At 43.3% G+C, this 22,177-nt stretch overlaps 1 protein-coding gene across 2 annotated transcripts in view; it reads right to left on the reverse strand.

Moving 5' to 3' along the window:
* The window catches only part of LOC120054388 (ephrin type-B receptor 3-like), a 48,083-nt gene extending 35,679 nt beyond the window's left edge, over positions 1-12,404 (reverse strand). For both annotated transcript variants that reach the window (XM_039001802.1, XM_039001801.1), the window contains exons 1-4: positions 12,345-12,404; positions 8,096-8,768; positions 3,115-3,270; positions 207-542 (exon numbers count right to left, since the gene is read on the reverse strand). In XM_039001802.1, the coding sequence (XP_038857730.1) occupies positions 207-542; positions 3,115-3,270; positions 8,096-8,768; positions 12,345-12,401 (1,222 nt within the window). In that variant the 5' untranslated portion in view covers positions 12,402-12,404. The remainder of the gene's footprint in view (positions 1-206; positions 543-3,114; positions 3,271-8,095; positions 8,769-12,344) is intronic.
* Between the last annotated feature and the right edge of the window lie 9,773 nt (positions 12,405-22,177).

Consider the following 22,177-nt stretch of genomic DNA (forward strand, 5'->3'; position numbering starts at 1 on the left):
TGAGCAAGGCACTTCACATCGCTAACCTACTTCAAAACCCTGTTCTGCAGCTGACCATGTTTTGCTTCCATTCATTCTCAATCTGTACATGTGTCTTTATCTTCTAGGTTAGGAACAACACAAGACATTCAAAAGACAACTGTCCGTTTCACAATGGAACAATGCAGTTATATTTGATCCTATAGACTAGCCACGGTTTTACCTACCAGCCTGGTTGGTGGTGATGTTGACGGCAGAGAACTGCGGCGTGTACGGGCTCTTAATCGACACGCCGTTGACGGCCTGGATCTCAAAGCTGTACTGGGTGTGTGCCTGCAGGTTGCGGACCGCCACACGACGCTGCGTCAGGCCCAGGTGGCGCGGCGAGATGTCCACGTTGTCGTCGCAGCGCGAGCACATGCCACGCTCAGGCAGGCACTTCTTGCAGATGATGTTGTAGAAGATGTCGCCTCGACCACCAGAGTCGCGCGGCTCGCTCCACTCCAGGACCAGGGAGGTCTCATTGACGTTGGAGATGACACTGCGCGGCGCAGAGGGGATGGCTGTGGGGGTAGGAAAAAGGAAGAAAACAGTGTCAATTCATTTCAATTCAAATACGCTTTAATGGCATGCCAGAAGTATTGACAAAGCAACAATATTGAACAATTCAACAGGACATGAAATATATTTAGAACAGGGAGTAGAATCTAATAGATTCTATTTCAATAGGACTTGGTGGTAGTGGTAATGGATGAGGGTTAATTCTCTCTGTGTTTTGAGTGCTTAGAGAAAACTCAATATGGAATAAACAGACAGTGCAACTCTTTCTGTAAGGAGGAGAGCGTATAAGAGCGTGTGTGTTTGTGTGCGGGCACGTGCATTAGTGATGCACGGGTTGACTCATAGCCCGCAGTCCCCACGGTTATATCAGGGCGGGCGGGTTTTGGCTCATGAAATATTGTGTGGATGAAGGGTGGGTGGGTTGAATAAAGAGAAAACAATATCTTAAAAAATCCAGAAATGTATAATTATTGTGCAATTTATTGGCTACATTGAGGTTTTTCTTTCATTATTTTAGGCTATTTGACATTAGTGTGTAAGCCTAAGTTTAAGGGCCTAACTGTACACGAGCCAAATAGCATACAGGCCAAATGCTGTTGGGAACGGGCAGAAAAAAGCGGATCCACAAAAAGGACAATGCCGGAGTTTAATTCAATAAGAGAGTTGAAAATATAAAGAAGGGAGGGCCAGAAAAGTAATGTTTGGGAAAGATTTGGTGAAGTGGTAAAAGAGGAAGATAGCAGTGCTAGCTATGTTATATGTGAAGATTTTTAGGCGCTATACAAATTCAACAGTCCCAGTCAAGACGGGGACTTCAAATAGGCCTATGGCACGTCAAGGGAACTGTAACCTACTGTTCGGATGAGTTAAATGGAAACTGAAGTCTCACATATACATAATATTAACTCCTGCAGAATTAAGGATTTCTTGCAGTAAAATTATAAATCAAACGTAGGCAAACATTTTACTCGGTAACAGGAGTGGAGAAATATGATTTCTTTCTTTCAGCATCTTGAGAGAACGCAAATACGCTGTTAGATATCATCTGTCGAGGTGCTATCTTCAACAGCATCATAAAAGCTGATAGTATTTCAACCACATAACATATGCATCCAATACAAACTGAAATCTTTTCAGAAACATGTTGTGTGTCACGATCGTGTGGAGGATTGACGGACCAAAACGCAGCTTTAGGAAAATAAGCCATCTCCTTTTATTGGTGAAGAAGGCAAACGAAACAAAAAACACTTAAACACTAAACAAAACACAAACATTCCCCATGTCACACCCTGACCTAACTAAAATAATAAAGAAAACAAAGAATACTAAGGCCAGGGCGTGACATTGTGTCATTTTCATAGATTTCTTTTACTTTACAACCGGTCAAACAGATGTCATTTGGACATCTTGCACAGAAAATCACTCCATTTTTTGGGGGCGATTGCAATTTCTCCCCAGTCCCTAAATGTCTTTGCTCCGCGAAAGAAGCAGAGGTAACAGAGAACTTTACAATCAACTACATTAAAGCATTCATTCTCTCTATTTATGATGTTATTCTGGTGAGCAAGGGTTTAATTACTCTTCTAGGGCAACATATAATGACAGAAGAGAAGCTGCATATATCTAATTATAGACTAACAAATAGCCTACCAAAATGTTTGAAATTATATGCAAAAACATATATAAATCAGGCAAAAAAAATCCTGCAACCCCTGTCAAAAAAACGATCCACCGTATCTGATTGTAGCCTAGAGCACATTTTCATATATTATCGGGTCAGTGTCGGTTGCGGGCCTCAGATTTTCACTTTATCACTTACAGTCGGGCGGTTGCGAATGGGTTATTAGCAATTGCGGCCGGGTGCGGGTGAACAAACAGCTAACCCGCGCACCACTAACGTGCATGCCTGAATATGTGTGCTTGTGGAAACAGCTAAGGGGGACAAGAGAGACTCTTGGCAGGAGGTGAAGCAATTGTTATCCAATTATTGTGGCCTTATCTATGCCTGCACTGTGGGAGAATCAAACAAACCTCCTAACAACAAGAGAAAATAGGCCCTCTGTTCACCACAAGTGAAAGGATTACTCCCTGTGTGTGTGTGTGTGTGTGTGTGTGTGTGTGTGTGTGTGTGTGTGTGTGTGTGTGTGTGTGTGTATGCATGCTCTCTTTGCTCTTAACTAAGACACATCCACTAGATAAATTCCTACACTCTGCCAGTGAGAGGTGGCGGCTGCACAGGCGGATAGGCTACGGTGTGCAAAAAGCACTGATAACGTTGGGATAGCGCTTGGAAAACATTGGGAGAGAGTGGCTGTGTTTGTTGTACATGTGGCAATGTGGGAATGTTCTCAGGCCCTTCAGAGAGTGCTGATAAAGGTAGTGAGTGAAGGTCATAGTCCAGCGAGAAATTAATCGTTTTTTGAGTGTCTTAGAAGAGGTCGGGAATGGCTTAATGGCTGCAGAAGTGAACACACAACAATACCCACAACCTCAGTGTATATTCAGGCCTTTGAGTGTAGTAGCATATTCTAATGTGTGTATTACGACAGCAACTAAATGAGAAAAAAAACGTACTGGTGCAGGCATTGTCAGGTGAGTCTGTGTCTGAGCGGTAGTAGCCGTTTCTGCAGGAGCACAAGCTAGCTGCTCCAGAGCTGGTCCGGCTGTTTGGTGGGCAGGGAGTACAGAAGCCCTCACCCTGCTTGGATTTGAACGTGCCCGGGCTGCAAGCTGAGAAAGGGAGAGATCAAAGGAGTGAGTCCAAAAGCCAGGAACTACACAGATAAGGTGGACAAGGTTAACACAGGTGAATGAAAGCACTCATTTGAATCTCAAGAATAGCAATATTGTACCTGTGTAAAGCTAGGTTGTAGTTGTTTGTATTTGCATTTGCGTGTGTGTGTGTGTGTGTACGTTGTCTTGGCACTCCCTCTGAGCATCTGTGATAAACTATAGCTTCCGATATGATTGACAGCTCTCACTGCCATGTGTTTGTTTGTTTTTGTTTTCCTTTTTTCCGCCTCTCTGGAGAGCACATCCCCCAGCAACATTACAGGAAGAGGGCATTTTAAGAAACACGCAGTCCTTTGCATAAACCCGTGCACAGATGCACACACTGTCATCCCAACTTACTAACACACCCCTCAGAACAAACATACACACTAGCGTGAAGCCTTCCTCTGAACTCCTTCTCTTATCCCTGATACACACACAAATGTATGCACACACACACATATGCATGTTTGCATACACACATATGCACACTTGCACAAGCACACACACATGCACACACACTTCCATGACACTTGGGAACAGCCTTCACTTCCCAGTAACATGCTCTCAATACTAAGAAGCTTTTCTCAAAAGTGTGCCTATCGTCTTCCTTTTTTCAAATCAATCCAATTTACTGCAACACTAATGGATAAAATATCTGTCATAGAGAGCATTTGTTCTCAATGCTAAATGGTAAAAGTAATACATTAATCCATAAAATAAATCAATAAATAACGCCTCAAGCAGAGAGCGCATAGTTTCTCTGATGTGTAGAGTTATAACATTGTCGACCGGTGCCCTTTGTAGACTCCCTATCAATTTTTACAGGGCCTGTTTAGAAGTTTATAACTGATAAGTTATGAGCTAGCATGCCGGACAGGGAAGCATAGCATAGGCAGTAGATGGCACTCTGATCTGGAACATTCCAGCCGTCTCTATCTATTTATCTCTCACTAAACTGTCTTGTTAAAAGATGAATGGAGGTGGTATGTTAATAGAAAAAGGGAAGGGAAGGTGAGACAGCAAAGTTGCTTAGCATGATGATCCCCCCCCCCCCCCTTAAAATATTTAGATGCACTATTGTAAAGTGGTTGTTCCACTGGATATCATAAGGTGAATGCACCAATTTGTAAGTCGCTCTGGATAAGAGCGTCTGCTAAATGACTTAAATGTAAATGATCCGCTATGCCGCTAACTCACTCGTCAATGTCAAGGTTGCTTGGTTTTGGTTCAAAATGTTAATTGCTGTGTTGCTACTGGGTTTGTTTGCTTCCTGTGGAAAGTATCATTTAGAAATTACGTCAGTGGTAGCACTGTGGGACTGGTTCTTGTCACATTTGTCACCGTTTTGCTGTGTGTGAAGGTAAAATATTGGTACAAAGCCGCATTAGCTGCTGAGTGGTGTGCATTAGCACTGAGTGTGTTTGTTCTTCCACCATTAATCACAGACACCCACACCAACAAAAAGCGCTAACATCCTGGCATGATAACATTTTTACCTCAAATAACATTTGTCTTCTTAGTCATGTTCGTGAACATCCTAGTTGTGCTTGTGAACTTTGCAACTACGGAAATAGTTTTTTCAACGTCACTATGAAGTTACAATGCATATCATATTCTATCATATTGTCCTGTTAAACAATATATATTTCGGTCAATGAAAACTTGAAAAGGCGAATTTTCAGGTTTGATGGGGCACTATCCCAACTAAAGCTTCCTCGTTAAAGCTGCAACCTGATCAAATTCCTCCTTTGGCCGCCTTTCCTTACAGTTCTCGGCTGCCAATGACTGGAATGAATTGCAAAAATCACTGAACCTGGAGACTCATAACTCCCTCTCTAACTTTAAGCACCAGCTGTCAGAGTAGCTCACAAATCACTGCACCTGTACATAGCCCATCTGTAAATAGCCCATCCAACTACCTCATCCCCATACTGTTATACATTTTTTGTTCCTTTGCATCCCACTATCTCTACTTGCACATTCGTCTTCTGCACATCTATCACTCCAGTGTTTAATTGCTAAATTGTAATTATTTCGCAACTATGGCCTGTTTATTGCCTTACCTCCCTTATCTTACCTCATTTGCACACACTGTATATAACATTTTCTATTGTATTATTGACTGTATGTTTGTTTATTCCATGTGTAACTCTGTGTTGTTGTTTGTGTCGGACTGCTTTGCTTTATCTTGGCCAGGTCGCAGTTGTAAGTGAGAACTTGTTCTCAACTGGCCTACCTGTTTAAATAAAGGTGAAATAAAAAAAATATATATATAGAAATGTGAATTATAGAGCTGTCATTCTCATTGAAAGCAAGTCTAACATGCTGACCACACTGCTTGCGTTGTGTGCATGAGCGTTGCAAAATACATTTATACACGTTATTCAATCATTGCACCCACACTGCTCGTGCTCGTCAACGAGCGTCTACGTGGTCAGGCGCTAAAATAGAACTTGGTGCTATTTGTGATCCTTGATGCACTGCAAGTCCCGACTCTCCCATCTCCTCATTGGTTTTTAGGAGCATATACCCACGGGCCATCTCTTCATTGGTTTTTAGGAGCATATACCCATGTGAGTGATTGAAAGATGAACTGATGTCCACACTCCAGAACCCGTCGGTAGTGGTAATGCACCTTAGAGTTGGTTGCCAACCACCATACAAATTCCAAAGAAGAAGAAGAAGCCTGAAGGAGGAGAGATTACTAGAAACAAACGTTTACCGTTTTATCTGTGGATTAATTGCAAGAGTAGAGGACCTTGTGCATTTCAGGTAAAATAACAACCCAATGTTTATATCCCAGGAATAATTAGCTAGCAACAGCAAGCTAGCTAAATTGCCATACGTGTTTAATGCTTTTTGACCTGTCCCCAAATGTATATTGTTGGTTCAGGGTTTGTTTTGATATTTCAACCTGCGTGTCCTGATCGCGGCTGGTGTGGTTGGACAAAATCAACTTGCGCGCAGTTTTGGTCAGCATGTGAGAAGCGATAGATATGTTCTATGAGCGCTATTTCTATGCTTTCCGTGTTGAAGTTTTGTTTTTGCGTCTTTTACTTTCAGTTTTGTACACCAGCTTCAAACAAGTTGAAAATACAATATTTTTGGTTATTGAATATATTTCAATAACCACAACAGTTTAGATGGTAAATTATTCACATGAACTGAAATTAGGTGAACTATTGGAATTTCTGCATATTGCAGCTTTAAACGAGGCAAGTGTGAATGATTGAAAGTGCTGATCAATCGCTTCCAGTGAGGTAAGAAGTCATCCCCCTTTGCTTTCATCTTCCCTCCCCTTCGAGCACCACTCCTGACAGGGCGAAGAGGGGGAGGGGGAGAAGGGAGGATGAGGAGGAAAAGGCAGAGAAAATACTAATCCTGCAGGCTCTTTTTTTTTGCAGATCTCTCCCTCCTCTCTCTCACTTCCCATCTCTCTCTGTTTTCTTCCTCTCTCTTTCCTTCCCTCTCTCTCTCACTCTCTCTGTCTCTTACCATCTTATGCAGAGCAAAGGGCTTAAGGAACTGATTAGGATGTGTGCTGAAATTGGAAGTGAGGAAGCAAAAAATGAGTGGGTTTAAAAATGTGGAGCGGTAGGGAAGGAAAAGAGGAAAAAAAAGGTATCGATTGATTAATATTCATGTGGATGTCCTAACCGTGCTCTGGTGGGGTATTAATGAAAGCTTTAGATAAAGGAAGGGAGGGAGGGGAATACATAAAGAAGGAAAGAGGGGCAGGATAAGGAGAGAGAGAGAGATTATCAGGTAGAAATACAGAGAAAGTCACAGAAAGAAAAAAGGTTGGCTCGGAAGAGAGAGTAATAGATAGATAGATAGATAGATACTATAGAGGGAAAAAGAGAGAAAGAAAGAGGGTAAGAAAAGACACGGCAGGGAGATTTATCCCCTGTGGTTTCCGGGTCGACTTGTTTAGAGAGCGTTTTTTTAGGCCCAGTCGCCAGGGCTTTGCCCTTGAGCTGCCAGAGGAGTTTTTAACCACACACCTGCCACTAGATTTGCTGTGGCCACTCTCCATTAAAGGTGGGCACACATTCGCTAACCTCCATTCAACGCCATATAGGGAGCTATCTCCCTTTCTGTTCTTCTTAGACTTCACGATCCCTAAGCTCCCTTCCCTATTTCACACGTTCTACCTTTGTTGATCTCTTTCCTGAATCTCTCAGCCCTCTCCTCTTTCTGTTAGCGGGGTGGTATGAAGTACAGGCCCTTGTGGTTTTTTACACATTTGCACACCATGCATCACAATCAGCAGTGCGAAACGATAACTGACAGCGGCCTACCTCTCATCTCCCCTGCTCTCCAACATTCCACTACCCCCCCCCCCCCCCCCCCCGCCTCCCCACTCTGTCATCCGTACAGTTGAGCCCTGGCCTGCTGTTTTAATTCACCTTGGTCTGGACTTCTGTGCACCTGTTATGTTCTCTATCAGATCTGGCCCTCCTAGATCTCTCCAGTTTTCTCCAGTGTCATATAGGTTACTGACAGCAGCGCCTAAGCATTTTATTTATTCATCAACTCACTGTCTGGGAAAATTGAGGTCAGGAGAGTAGAGGCTCAGTTGAGAGAGTGCCACTAACTATACGATGTGTTGTGTTGTGTTTCTCGCTGTTTCATGATAGTTGGGTGCAAATGTACAGTATCTGGATGCATTTGGCACAAAATGGCTGCCGTCAAAAGGAACAAGAACATTGGGTGATGACCCAAAAATGGCCGGTAAAAAACTCACCCTGACATTGTGTGTCCTTGATGTCACACTCACCCTGACACTGGGTGTCCTTCATGGCGGGTTCAAACCCATTTGCACAGGTGCACGAGCCAACAGGAACCATCCACTCGCCGTCCCCATTGCAGTACAGCTTGAGAGGCACGGACACCTCGAGAGCGTTAGAGACGCATGTCCCTGGCGCGATGACCAGCGACGTGGCCTCGGCCCCTGTGGCCGTCTCGGGGAACACGGCAAAGTTCGCAATGGTGGTTGAGCACTTCTTATAGAAGACCCGGACGGATATCAATGACATACAAGCCCCCAGGTCCTGGAATGCCAGGTAAAACCCAACCTTGGATAGAGGTCCGAAGCTCCGCACTTTCGTGTTCACCCTTCCCGACTCCAACATGGAGAAACTCTCATCGGGTGCGATGGTGTCCACCTTCACGTAGGGGTTCTCCATCCAGAATGGACTTGTCTCCGTGGCCGAGTCTGAGTCGGACTCGTAGTAGAAGAGGTTGAAGGTCTCCTTGCAGGAGCCGGGGATGTTGGGGATGCTGTTGCAGTCGCGCACGGTGAACTTCATCTCCACGTAGACTCGGAGGACGTCTTTGCGTGGGATGAAGTCACTGCGCAGCCAGTTGTTCTGATTGCTCTCCCGCACGTTGCACACCTGGTACGTCCGGATGGGGTTCATGGCATCGTCGTAGCCGCTCACCTCCTCCCACTGTGGATGGAGAAAGAGGGAAGAAGAGAGGGAGAGAGAGGGAATGAGAGAGAGAGATGAGTGTTAGGGTCAAACAAAGGTAAAATGTCCTATAATGTATGCATTCTTAAACACATTGGCACACATACACACTCTCACACACACATGATAGCTAAGGAATGATGTAAGGAGTGTTAAATGTTTCCATCTCTAGTCTGTTGGTATAAGCCTTAGGTGTGGATGAAAGCAGCAGTACACAGCACATCCAGGGTTTGTGAGGTACTTAACATGATGTACAGTGCTCTGTTCTGGCCTCAGATACTAAGTCCAATAACACAATTCGGAGAGAGAAATTAGGTGAGGAGTTAGGAACGGACAGATGAAAGAAAAAAGGAGTCAAATTTTTGGATTTGTGCCTTTTCAATTACGCCCCGATCGGCGCTGTTAAGTCGAGGCCCTTTTCCACCCCCACCGCAGCCTTTCATCTCTGGTTGCCACGGTGATGAGTCAGGAAACAAGGGACGGCGAATTCATCACAATTACAGAGGAGTGTCAACCCGGGTGCGTCCCAACTGAACAGCACTGGTTGTTTACCTCATTCTCCAGGTTCGTTGTAGTCGCTGCATCGCTTCACAAGCAATTACCCTTCAATTACGGAGCAACGATCGCATCGTCCTCTACAGCCTGCGAAAGGAAACGTGTAACCTTTTCTCTCTTTCCTTCCTACGTCTTTATCTCTCACCGTTGGGAGACAAATACATAAATTGCTGAGGAAAAGCTCTGATTACGGGTTTCAGTAAATGAAAATATGTATGCAAATTGGCAAATGTATAAAGTGTTATATACAGAAAATACATAAAAGGCCTGGTTGGGTGAATCTTTTAATGGCATCCAGGTTTAACTTAATGTGTTTCTCAATACATGGCTCCACTTGGCTGAGGATGTTTAGAACGATAAACGTCAATCGAAACAAAACAGTCCGTTCAAGTTGGGCCAAATGGAAACATGCTTAGTACTAGAGAATGTCATCCCATACCCTGGGCTTCCTCCTACACTGTAGCTTGAATTTGTGCTCATCTCAATGATATATTTTTTTTTTAACCTTTATTTAGCTAGGCAAGTCAGTTTAGAACAAATTCTTATTTACAATGACAGCCTAGGAACAGTGGGTTCCTAGGCTGTTACTGGCCCAATGCTCTAACCACCAGGCTACCTGCTGCCACATACTGTATGTGTGAGGTTTGCTGTTTGTACTGCACTGTAAAGAAGTCAGCCAGAGTTGACGTGGGCCATCATTCACACGAAGAGATGCCTCCCTGGCCACCAGTTCATATTTCAAAACTATGCTTGCATATAATGACAGGAAATTCTGAACCTATGCTGGTATTCTTTTGTGCATTATTTAATTGTTTATTAAATTATATTCTTAGCTAAATACATTACTATTTAATAGTAGTAGCCATAATACATACATGGCACCATGCAGGGTTCTATATATTGTAAATGAGAACTTGTTCTCAACTAGGCTACCTGGTTATTAAGTAAAGGTGAAATAAATATAAAAATATTTTTATATGGAACCATTTTGGTTCAGTGAAGAAGAGCCGTTAGTGTTCTGATCAAAGAATCCTATCAAAGGTGTGGTTTATGTATTATGGCTACTACTATTAAATAGTAAAATATTTAGCTAAGAATATAATTAGCTAAAAAACAATTCCGGGACAACTCTCAGGCAATATCTCAATAGTGGACAACAGCAGTAACGTCAGTCTTTGGAACATGTACAAGAGCCACGTTTAAACTAGGCTTTCAATTTGCCACCTCTGGGGGAAATTAGTTTACCATAGAACTTTGGACGCTGCTGAAATACAGACAGAGAAAGACAGAAAATAATGAAAGTTTTCTCTCCGAGGCTGAAGACTCTTAATTAGGGGCCTAATATGGATGTAGCGGAGGCAGGCTATTCATCCAGCAGGACCCTCTAGACCTGTGGAGAGAGGGGGGCTTAGCTGAGGATCAGGCCCAGAGAAGGCATTCATTTGTGAGCTATCTGCTGGAGTCGAGGCCGTCGGGGGAATCAATAATCACCAGCCAGGTCAATGAGACGAGAGAATGCATGAAGTGTGAATGGGTATTTAGTTCAGTGTAATACATTGCCCAGTGTGCAAGAGGGAGATTGTGTGTGTGTGTGTGTGTGTGTGTGTGTGTGTGTGTGTGTGTGTGTGTGTGTGTGTGTGTGTGTGTGTGTGTGTGTGTGTGTGTGTGTGTGTGGAGGTTAACCCCATGCCACACGTACAGCACAGATGCGGACACTTCACGCCAGCCCTGCATACCAAACCTGAATGAATTAAGTAGGTTGTGTGAAAGAGGGTCAAATTCTTTGGCATCAATTTGGAACAAGATGAATAGTTATGCAAGCTTTACAAGTCAACTCCTTTTTCCTTTTGTCCTTTACAGTCAAAGGCTCTACATTTTACTTTCAGATTCACTGGGACCTTGGTGCAGCCGGGACAGTGGGTGTGAGGGGGATGTGAGGACTCAAGCCTTCTTCCAGACCTGCATACCAACCGAGGCAGCTAGATAACACATCGTCAAGGATTAGCCATAAATGCTAGTTGTCACACTAGTTTCCTCAAACCATAGTGTGTAGCAAAGTTAACATGTGCCTAGCATGTACCAGCCTGTAAGCTCATGTGTGGTCTGCTAATAGAACCATGCTAATAACAGTCATTAGAGCTGTGGGCTCCTGCATGCTACATGCTACAAACTGCATGCTGCATAATAAGGGATACATGCTATAGGCTACAGGCTACAGGCTGGCAGGTCACTAGTAACACCTTGTTATCTGTTTCTGTGAAACCCCCTGGAGGCTACATACTGATCCCAGGGAGAGCCATTTACTCCGCTAGAGCTTGGAATTCCCCCTTCAATGGCCATCTGTTTGGGGAGAAATGGCATGCCCAATGTGCGTGCGTGCACAGACACATACAGACACAGACGAGAAAAATCCAGACGCAGACATAAACAGACATACAATACAAGAACACACACACATACAGCTCACTTTACGTACACATTGCACACACATACACACGCTTCCATATCTTGGGCAGAATGGTATGTGGAGATACTGTCTATCACACATACACAAACAGAGGTCAATTTGTATCAGACCCTAGCAGCACCACGCTGCATCACACTTGTGTGTTTGCTCTAGACCCTCCAGGCCTGTTATTGTCATGTGGAGAGGAGATGCCGCTCAGTCTACATCTGTGTTTGTCTTCCTATGTCCACACACACAGCTCTGTATCAGACTAATGTACAAAGCGAGAAGAGGTAATCTCCCAACACAGAGAATGTGAAAGAGAGACAGTGACTCAGACCTGGACGTGTACCTTCTCACATACCTTCTCTCTTCTCTGTTAATACTGCTGCTGGAGTCACTATAATGAATGTTTTGTTAGGCAGTTAAATAAAAATAAAAAAACTTTACATAGACACACATGCATTGTGCATACATACACACACATACACTGAAACACAGAGAGACACACATGTGCGATCAAACACACACACACACACACTCCAACAATTTACCCCAGTTTCAGGATGTGCGGTCCAGGCTAGTTCTGTTGTGGCCCACTTGGTGTCCATTAATGTTTCTGTAAACAGACAAAAGGAGACAAATACTTTAGCGAAAGAGGAACTAACACAGACGAAATCAAGTAAACCTGCAACAGTTACCAAGATAACGGCATCATAAAAATACCAGTTACTTCTGAAGTAATCTGCCATAATGAATAGAGACATTGACCAAAGTATGCTGAATCCAGGTAACTACCTTGTCCAAGGAGAGGAAATTAATTATTGATAGATAAGATGGTTACTACCGCTCAGTAAGCTGCTAAACTTGAATAAAATATTCTCAATTTAGCGTAAAAAAATATATTTAGCGTAAAAAGACTGGAGGAACAAGACATCTAAGTGGGTGATCTGGGAGGTGTTGTAGACGTTTTATTTTGTTGCTCGTTTTACTAATTTAATTAGACATGTTTTTACAGGGCCAGGAAACAACCATGAGTGTCATTGAGAGACTATTCCACTTCTTAAGCATGTGCAAATGAGGACACTCACTCTCACACACACACACACACACACACACACACATACACATTGTGGTAACAAGTTATAAAACTCAAAAATATGTATTTATTTATTTAACTTTTATTTAACTAGGCAAGTCAGTTAAGAACAAATTCTTATTTACGATGGCCTACCCCGGCCAAATCCTAACCCGGACTACGCTGGGCCAATTGTGCGCCGCCCTATGGAACTCCCAATCACGGCCGGTTGTGATACGCCTCTAGCGCTGAGATGCTGTGCCTTAGACAATTGTGTCACTCGGGAGCCCCAGATACTGTATATAACTTGAATAGAAGGCATGGATAAGGGTGTCATAAACCCCCAGTAGCACAAAAGAAAATCTCTTCACCCAGAAGAAAGGTCAATACACTTAAATTTCCCTCGCTTTTTAAAAACCAGCCAATCCCCTTTCACTCTTTTCTATTTCTCTCTCTGTCCTCCTACTGTTCCCTCTTTCTATTGCCTAGGCAAACAGTCTCGCTGAGAGAGAGAGAGAGAGAGAGAGAGAGAGAGAGAGAGAGAGAGAGAGAGAGAGAGAGAGAGAGAGAGAGAGAGAGAGAGAGAGAGAGAGAGAGAGAGAGAGAGAGAGAGAGAGAGAGAGAGAGAGAGAGAGAGAGAGAGAGAGAGAGAGAGAGAGAGAGAGAGAGAGAGAGAGAGAGAGAGAGAGAGAGAGAGAGAGAGAGAGGTGGAGAGGGGAACACTATAAATTAACTATTTTACTACCTGGCACTTGGGAAGCAGTACTAAGCAACTGCATGTGTTATTATCCTACCACTCTGCTGTTCTACAAGACAGTAAAGATCATGGAATGGTGCGATACCAAAAGTGAGCCAATGTTTGCATTGGCATACAATGGAAAGTTGTACAGTACCTTTTTTCCACAAAGGCCTTATTTTTCCTTGAGAGCTTTTCTTCTCTCTCTCTATCCTCTCTCTCCTCTCTCTCTCAATTAAATTCCATTTCAATTCAAATTGCTTTATTGGCATGGGAAACGTATGTGTGCATTGCCAAAGCAAGTGAAATAGTTTTTTAATCTAAAGTGAAATAAACAATATAAAATGAACATTACACTCACAAAAGTTCCAAAGGAATAGAGACATTTCAAATGTCATATTATGACTGTACAGTACAAAAGGGAAAATAGATAAACATAAATATGGGTTGTATTTAAAATGAAGTGTGTTCTTCACTGTTTGCCCTTTTCTTGTGGCAACAGGTCACACATCTTGCTGCTGTGATGGCACACTGTGGTATTTCACCCAATGGATATGGGAGTTTTTTAATTCTATGTGGGTCTGTGTAATCTGAGGTAAATATGTGTCTCTAATATGGTCATACATTTGGCAGGAGGTTAGGAAGTGCAGCTCAGTTTACACCTCATTTTGTGGGCAGTGTGCACATAGCCTGTCTTCCCTTGTGAACTAGTTCTGCCTACGGCGGCCTTTCTCAATAGCAAGGCTATGCTCACTGAGTCTGTACATAGTCAAAGTTTTCCTTAATTTTGGGTCTGTCACAGTGGTCAGGTATTCTGCCACTGTGTGCGCTCTGTTTAGGGCCAAATAACATTTTGGTTCGCTTAGTTTTTTTGTTAATTCTTTCCAATGTGTCAAGTAATTATCCTTTTGTTTTCTCATTAATTTTGTTGGTTCTAATAGTATTGCTGTCCTGGGGCTCTGTGGGGTCTGTTTGTGTTTGTGAACAGAGCCCCAGGACCAACTTGACGCTTCTCCAGGTTCATCTCTCTGTAGGTGACTGTAGGTGATGGTTTTGTTATGGAAGGTTTGGGAATCGCTTCTTTTTAGGTGGTTGTAGAATTTATTAACGGCTCTTTTCTGTATTTTGATAATTAGCGGGTATCGGACTAATTCTGCTCTGCATGCATTATTTTGTGTTTTACGTTGAGGATATGTTTGCAGAATTCTGCATGCAGTCGCAATTTGGTGTTTGTCCCATTTTGTGAATTCTTGGTACGTTAGCGGATCCCAGACATCACAACCATAAAGGGCAATGGGTTCTATAACTGATTCAAGTATTTTTTGCCAAATTGTAATTGTTATGTTGAATTTTATTTTCCATTTGATGGTGTAGAAGGCCCTTCTTGCCTATTCTTTCAGATCGTTCACAGCTTTGTGGAAGTTACGTGTGGCGCTGATGTTTAGGCTGAGGTATGTATAGTTTTCTGTGTGCTCTTGGGCAACAGTGTCTAGATGGAATTTGTATTTGAGGTCCGGGCAACTGGACCTTTTTTGGAACACCATTATTTTTGTCTTACTGAAATTTACTGTCAGGGCCCAGGTCTGGGCCCAGAAGGACACAAATTAAAGATCTAGGTGCTGCTGTAGGCCCTCCTTGGTTGGGGACAGAAGCACCAGATCATCAGCAAACAGTAGACATTTGACTACAGATTCTAGTAGGGTGAGGCCGTGTGCTGTAGACTGTTCTAGTGCCCTCGCCAATTCGTTCTCTCTTTCTCTCTCTCCTTCAGTCTGTTTCAAGTGTTCCAGGTGAAATGACATGAAAAAGGGAGCTGCATGTAATCTCCTTTTCCGACTGCAAATTCCTGCGTTGAAATACTTATGCTGACAAACGCAGATATTCTCGACCGCATCGAACTCAAAGACCTCTCTCTATCAGTCAGACTAACTTTGTAGCATCTCTTTCTTTTGCAGAAACGTCCCATTTATGTCACCCTGTTAGGTTTGAGTGACAGCATCTGAGAGAATGTGTCAGTGTGTACATGATAGTATGTGTGTATCTTCTTTGCTTAGGACTTCCCCATCTGACTCACACATCACAGTGTTCTTGTCAGACCACTTACAAGCAAGCAACCACACAGGGAGATGATGAGGTACAAAGGTATACAGTGTTAAACTACTATAGTACCTAGTCTATTAAAACAGACCATGTACACCCTACATTAGTGCTAACTTCACTGATAATGACAGTGTGTGACACACACACACACACAGAGAGACAGTGCACGGAAGGCCAGACTCAGTGTTAACTATGGAACATTCAGGAAAGGAGTGCATGCGCATACAGTGGCCTAGCCAGTAGGTTCTGCAACTTTCTGTTTTGTTTGAGCTCTCGGCCGGTGTGTAAACAGTATATATCTACGGCAAAGCCCCCTCATTGTGCCCAGCAATGAAGAGGCAATCCTGAATCAATTGGGCAGAGCAATGCCACAATGACCCCGTCATAACCCGGATCGTCATCACTCCCCAAAATCAGTAAGGGCCACAAGGCCAGCAAGAGAGCACACACCGAGTCCATCCTCACTATGGAACTGCAACGCAATCACTATGAACTCGACAGAAAATGTTTTCCATACAAAATATAAGACAAAACCTAGTTTTTTTCCCCTTCTTACTGGGCCATGGCAAAAAAAAGGATACACAGAGAGCTAACACACCTAACATGCTAGGCAAGAGAGCTCTTAAAGCCCTGACCAAAAAAAATAACCTGACAGACAACTCTTGAAAGAAACAAACATACACAGCTCAAAAGGTATTGTCCATCAGATCACCTTTTTAGCCCATTTTAACCTTCCAAATGTCCTTTTGAAGTTTTACTATGGGACACCACAATCAGAGAGAGTAAATCTTGAGGATGTCAGACAGAGGGTAAAACATTGACAGAGTAAAGCTATAAAAGGCGGTGTCATAAAGCAGTGTACTACATAGACTGGGGCCGTTGGCAATGGGATAGCCGCCACACTGACATGCAAATGTATTCTTTTAATCCATCCATCTCTCTTTCTCTACCTCTCTTTACATCCCTTTATTTCTCTTTCTCTCTGTCATTGTCTCTCTCTCTCTACATCTCTTTCTCTCTCTATTTATTCTCTTCATACAGTATGTGAAGCTTTAGCTCTGTTGACTGTGTAATGATGGATGGTACAGTAAGTCTGGCAAGAGGTAGATGTTTTCCAACCACCTATACTGTACTGGGATGGGCGGAAGATCCCTGAGTCATAGGGGATTGCTGAATAAAAGTGTTATTTACAATGTAGGTTAGCTCTACCCTACCTAGATCAGCACTGTGTACAGTGAGGGAGAGGTGGGGAGGAGGAGTGACACAAAAGCTATGATATAAACATGACTCACTGACCCTGGTTCATACATAGAGAATATAAACACCGTGAAACATGGATGACATAGACATCACACACACACAAACACGCACACATATGCAGGCACACATATTAACATACAGGCCGGCTGGCAGGTAGGCACGCAAAAACACACACGCACGCACACACACACACATGCACGCACGCACACACACATATACATATTAAAATACAGGCTGGCAGGCAGGCAGGCAGGCACACACACATACAGACTACCCGACAAGGCCGGCCCATATACTCTAATCCCCTAATGACAGAGCAGGCCTAATAACATGGGGAGCCATTGAAACACTCATTCCTATTGAGTCTGAAAACACACACACACACACACACACACACACACACACACACACAGCACACAGGGTTACAAGCCTCTTCAAATATTTCTTTGTTCAAACAACCAGTCATCTCAAAAAAAAGAAGAAAGGGGAAGAGGGAATGGGGGGAGAGGCAAAAGCGCCATTATTGACCTAGAAGAATGTGTGCTCGTTTCATAGGCCAAACCTAACTCCCAGGCCAGGAAGAGCAGACAGGTGAGGGATTATCTAGTAGTGTGTTGCTAGTACCTACAACCTTTTGTTGTTATTTTTTGCAAGTAGCCTCTTTTTACAGTTGACCCCTCAACAGTTCAGTTACGGGAGGAGATATTTTCTCATTTGGCAGGTAATGTCAATGGATATTTGTTGGTGTTTCAGTGACTTCCTGAATGATAAATGTTGTGTTAGCTCAGTTACACTGATGCTAATTCTCTAATTAGCACATTTTCAGCAACTACACCACAGTTTAGCCTGCCTGCCTGCAAAATTCGGGAGGATTTTTTGTTGTTGTTGTTTTCAACAAACACCGTTGCACACACACATCAGCGTTTCTGTCTTGAGTCCTTCTCTTTCCCCAGTTAATTATCGTTTTTCTCTCTTCTGAGCGCCTTTGTTGTGTCATTCCAGAGAAACACACAGGCGCATGGCAACTCGACTTCAACAAAGGCCAAGCCTGCACCGTCGCCAAACACTTCAGCTCTGTTTAGCCACAAAACAGTGAAATGTGTCAACAATAACCAGAGGATCCCCAACGTTAAACGTATTAGTGCTATATTAGCCTAATTGCTTTGTAGGCTGCTTTTGTTGCCGCTGCTTTTATCAAGCCAAGAGGAGAGGGGCGCGGCAGAGAGAGAGGAAAATAGAGAGAGAGAGAGAGGAAAAATCCAATTTCAATTTGAATGGGGCAGGCAGCCTCTCTCCCTTTGTACCGCGATAGTGTGCCATGATTAGGAGGGGACCCAGTTTTGTGCTGAGCCCCCCTGCTTCGGTAATTGGTCGACGTGCTCGATGTAGGTGGCTGTGGTGTTCCCCCTGTTGCCCTCTGTGGAATTCCTTCAAAAGACCCCCTTTTACCCACCCCACATTTCCCCCCAAATCACCCCACCTCCCATGACACCTCTCCCCTAGCTCCCCTACTCTCACTCTCGCCACTTGCTGTCACTCATGCCACAATGGCTGTCACAGAGCGCTTGCCTCTGTGTACTAACCGGGTTCCACTGTCAATGCTGGGCAAATGAGCTCTCTCACTGCAGGGCTACACTAATGAACACAGTCTTCAGGGGCCACACAGTTTGTTGGCCCCCTCATTTACTTGGCTTATCAAATGGATTGCAGACTTAATAGTGTTAAAGGTTCCTCTGACTGTCTGCCTCATTGCTTGGTTGGCTATCCATTTTTATGCAGCGTTAAATACATAGTGGCAGTGTGGTGACTACGATAAAATGTGATTAGTACATTTAATTTCTATGGCAGCCTAGACAGCGATGGCGACGGTAAAGTAGATAACAGGGGATAGAAGCAAAGTCCTTAATGTTTTGTTTGTCACATCAAAGGGAGTGTAGGGAATGGATTGGGGGTCTGAGTTCACGTATGCATCATTTAGGGAGAGGAGCAGTGGCCACTGGGAGTTAAAATGAAGACTGGTGATTTGATCACGTTGGTGCAGTAGTCTCAGACATGGGCTTGTTCTCAAACTGAAACAGCTGAGAAGGGAAAGGCTGACAAGCACAATATTCCTCTGTTGGTGTGTGGATTTTTGGAGTATGTGTGCGTGCGTGCATGCGTGCTATCAAGAGCTCTGTCTGTACTAGTTCCTGTGTTGCCAGTGGAATGGTCTCTTTTGTATTTTCTGACATTCTTTCTTTCTCTCTCTCTCACCCCCCCTCTCCACACTCCCCCTTTTCTTTCACTACGGCCTGTAATTACAGAGCAGAGCGGATCTGACGAACAGGTAGCCCCTAGGGCGGCTGTCTGCAAACCAGGTGTGTGTGTGTGTGTGTGTGTGTGTGTGTGTGTGTGTGTGTGTGTGTGTGTGTGTGTGTGTGTGTGTGTGTGTGTGTGTGTGTGTGTGTGTGTGTGTGTGTGTGTGTGTGTGTGTGTGTGTGTGCATGTTTGTGTGTGTGTGTGTGTGTGTGTGCATGTTTGTGGGCAGAACTGCTGATGCTGACAGTATGGTGACGGGACTTTAATGATAGTGTTCAGGTCTTGTCTAAGGAGAGGCTAACATGTCTAAGAGAAGACTAACTGCTTTTATGGCCATGTTTCACCGTATGACGTTACGCTGTAGGGCTGCGCAAGCACACACACCGAACCCCCCCCCCCCCCCCCCCCCCCCCCCCGCTCTGCGATGTAGTCATCCTCAACCCCAAACTGATTTATGACATTCAGACCATGTGATTTCAAATCATCTAGATCCGCCATGTATTGTGCTCTACTTACAGGAAATCACACATTGGCTTGGATTTCTGAGGGACTTGGGATAAAACTTACTTTCTTAAAAAAACAAGAGTTCTTTCCACCGGACCAGATCTTAAAAGATGAGTTCGCCATTTTTGTTCACCAAATTTCTATTTTGATGTAAATGGCATGTTATACAAGGGTCCAGTTGTGATTTCACTTCATTTTGAGAAACTATTCCTACCTGCAGTAGACTTCCTCATTGCTTGATCTGCAGTTTCCCCTACCAGCTGTGCTGCTTCTCCATGTAGCTCGTGCTGCTTCTCCGTGTAGCCCGCACAGCACAGCTGGTATGAGAAAACCGCTCGAGTCGCACATAATGGAATATGACGCTGTTCAATATTACACAATGTCATGTGTACAACATCTAAAGACCTGCATCACTATACTGAGTGCTTTGCCGTTTCTAAGGACGTATTTTGGGTGTTTTGGAGCCTTTGTTCACGTTTTTCCGTAGCCACCATAGTGCAGAACGAGCAATTGCGGGTGGAGGAAGTTTCTCAAAACCAAGTAAAATTGCTAAAATATTGTCTGGACCCTTCATTAACATACCATTTACATCAAAAATAGAGATTTGGTTCAAAAATTGTGAACCAATCCTTTAAAGGGATTTCATTCCACTTTACCCAATTAAACTTTTCCTCCATTCATTTTTCTTTACTTTTTAAAACTTCTTCAGAGATAATGTTTGTCTTACTACTTCAATCTAGTAATTGCACACATTTGCCATTTCAGCAAACATGAACACAGCGCTGTATTTAGTCTAGTCGTCAATCAATCTTCAAATCGGTGTGGGAGTTGTTTTCAAGTAGTCTCCGTCTGCCAGTATGTCTGTTTGTTTCTATAATCTGATATTCTCAGCGATGACTCAACTGCCTGGGTTGAAAAAACCAAGGTAGGAGTTTACCCTTGCCCATAGCATCTGCATATGGAAATGGAGATCTGAGCGCTGTGTGTGTGGCCACAAGTGTGTGTGTTAATGTGCGTGCATCTGCAAGTGTGTATGTGTGTGTGTCTGTACAGCTGTTAGTTGAGCTAAGTATAAACTCACGCTACCTTCAGGCTACGAGACCAGGAGTATGATTCATATTTAAACATACAGTAACCACAACCCCTGTGTTTTGATTGATTCATACTACTCCATAATTGCGACAGACAAGCTCACACACTCATTCTCAGGTACACGTTCCAAAATCCTATAAAAAGCCCTCCGTGATACTGAAAATAGCCACGTGCTGCACGCTCCGTGATATCAAACTGGCCATTACCCAACTTTCAATCCTGACTATTTATATCTCGACTCCTCTCTACCATACCATTTTAACATCACTGACTTTGGTACCCATTCCCCACAGCCATTCCCCTACGCCAAACAACATTTCTCTCTTTATTTTACCGTTTAATACACATAGCTGCCGTCAACGCTTGGCTGTCAGGTTTGGCAGTCAGGATAGCTAGCTATAAAAGTTGTGTGGCTATACATGTGTGCTGTGCTCACGAAATGTCAAGCTGTCACCTTCACTACTTTAGCCATACAGACAACCAGCTAACTAGCCACGAAATAGAGATGAGAGTAATTCATATTTATCTGTTGGATTTAGGTTATGGTTTGTCATATTTGCTAGTTAAAGATATTCATAGGCTATATATTGCCTCGTTTTCCTATTATTTGACAGCTTGCTTAGCTGTCGTGTTATGGTAGAAGCCCCCACTGTGGAGCTCAAATGATATTCAGTTGCTGTGAAATTTGTTTAAATAGCCAGTTGCTTGTTTTGTCCTGTTTTTACCGGTACTATTCATTTGGAACCTGTCCCAGCTTTGTAACTAATTATCTAACTCTGTAGTTGTCTGTCAGGCAAGAAAACAAGAGTTGAGTGTAGGCGACAACATTGTGCTTTGCTCGCGACGCTGTCACTTGATCGTCTCACTCCCTCCCTACAAAGACAACTAGCTAACTAAGTCATCTAACCATGGGTCTTTGAGGTGTATAAACCATATATAGCCTTTACGGTTATAATCTAACTCTGCTGGTCATCTATGAGCATATTTATGAACGTCTTTCTGTGTGCTCCATGATGTCTGAATACCCATCAGTCTAAAAAACATATAATACCAGTCAAAAGTTTGGACACACCTACTCATTCAAGTGTTTTTCTATATTTTTACTATTTTCTAATTTCTGAAAAATAGTGAAAACATCAACACTATGAAATAACACATACAGTTAAAGTCGGAAGTTTACATACACCTTAGCCAAATACATTTCAACTCAGTTTTTCTCAATTCCTGACATTTAATCCTAGTAAAAATTCCCTGTCTTAGGTCAGTTAGGATCACCACTTTATTTTAAGAATGTGAAATGTCAGAATAATAGTAGAGAG

Source organism: Salvelinus namaycush, chromosome 10 (assembly GCF_016432855.1).
Source record: "Salvelinus namaycush isolate Seneca chromosome 10, SaNama_1.0, whole genome shotgun sequence".
In the NCBI taxonomy this organism is placed as follows: Eukaryota; Metazoa; Chordata; class Actinopteri; order Salmoniformes; family Salmonidae; genus Salvelinus; species Salvelinus namaycush.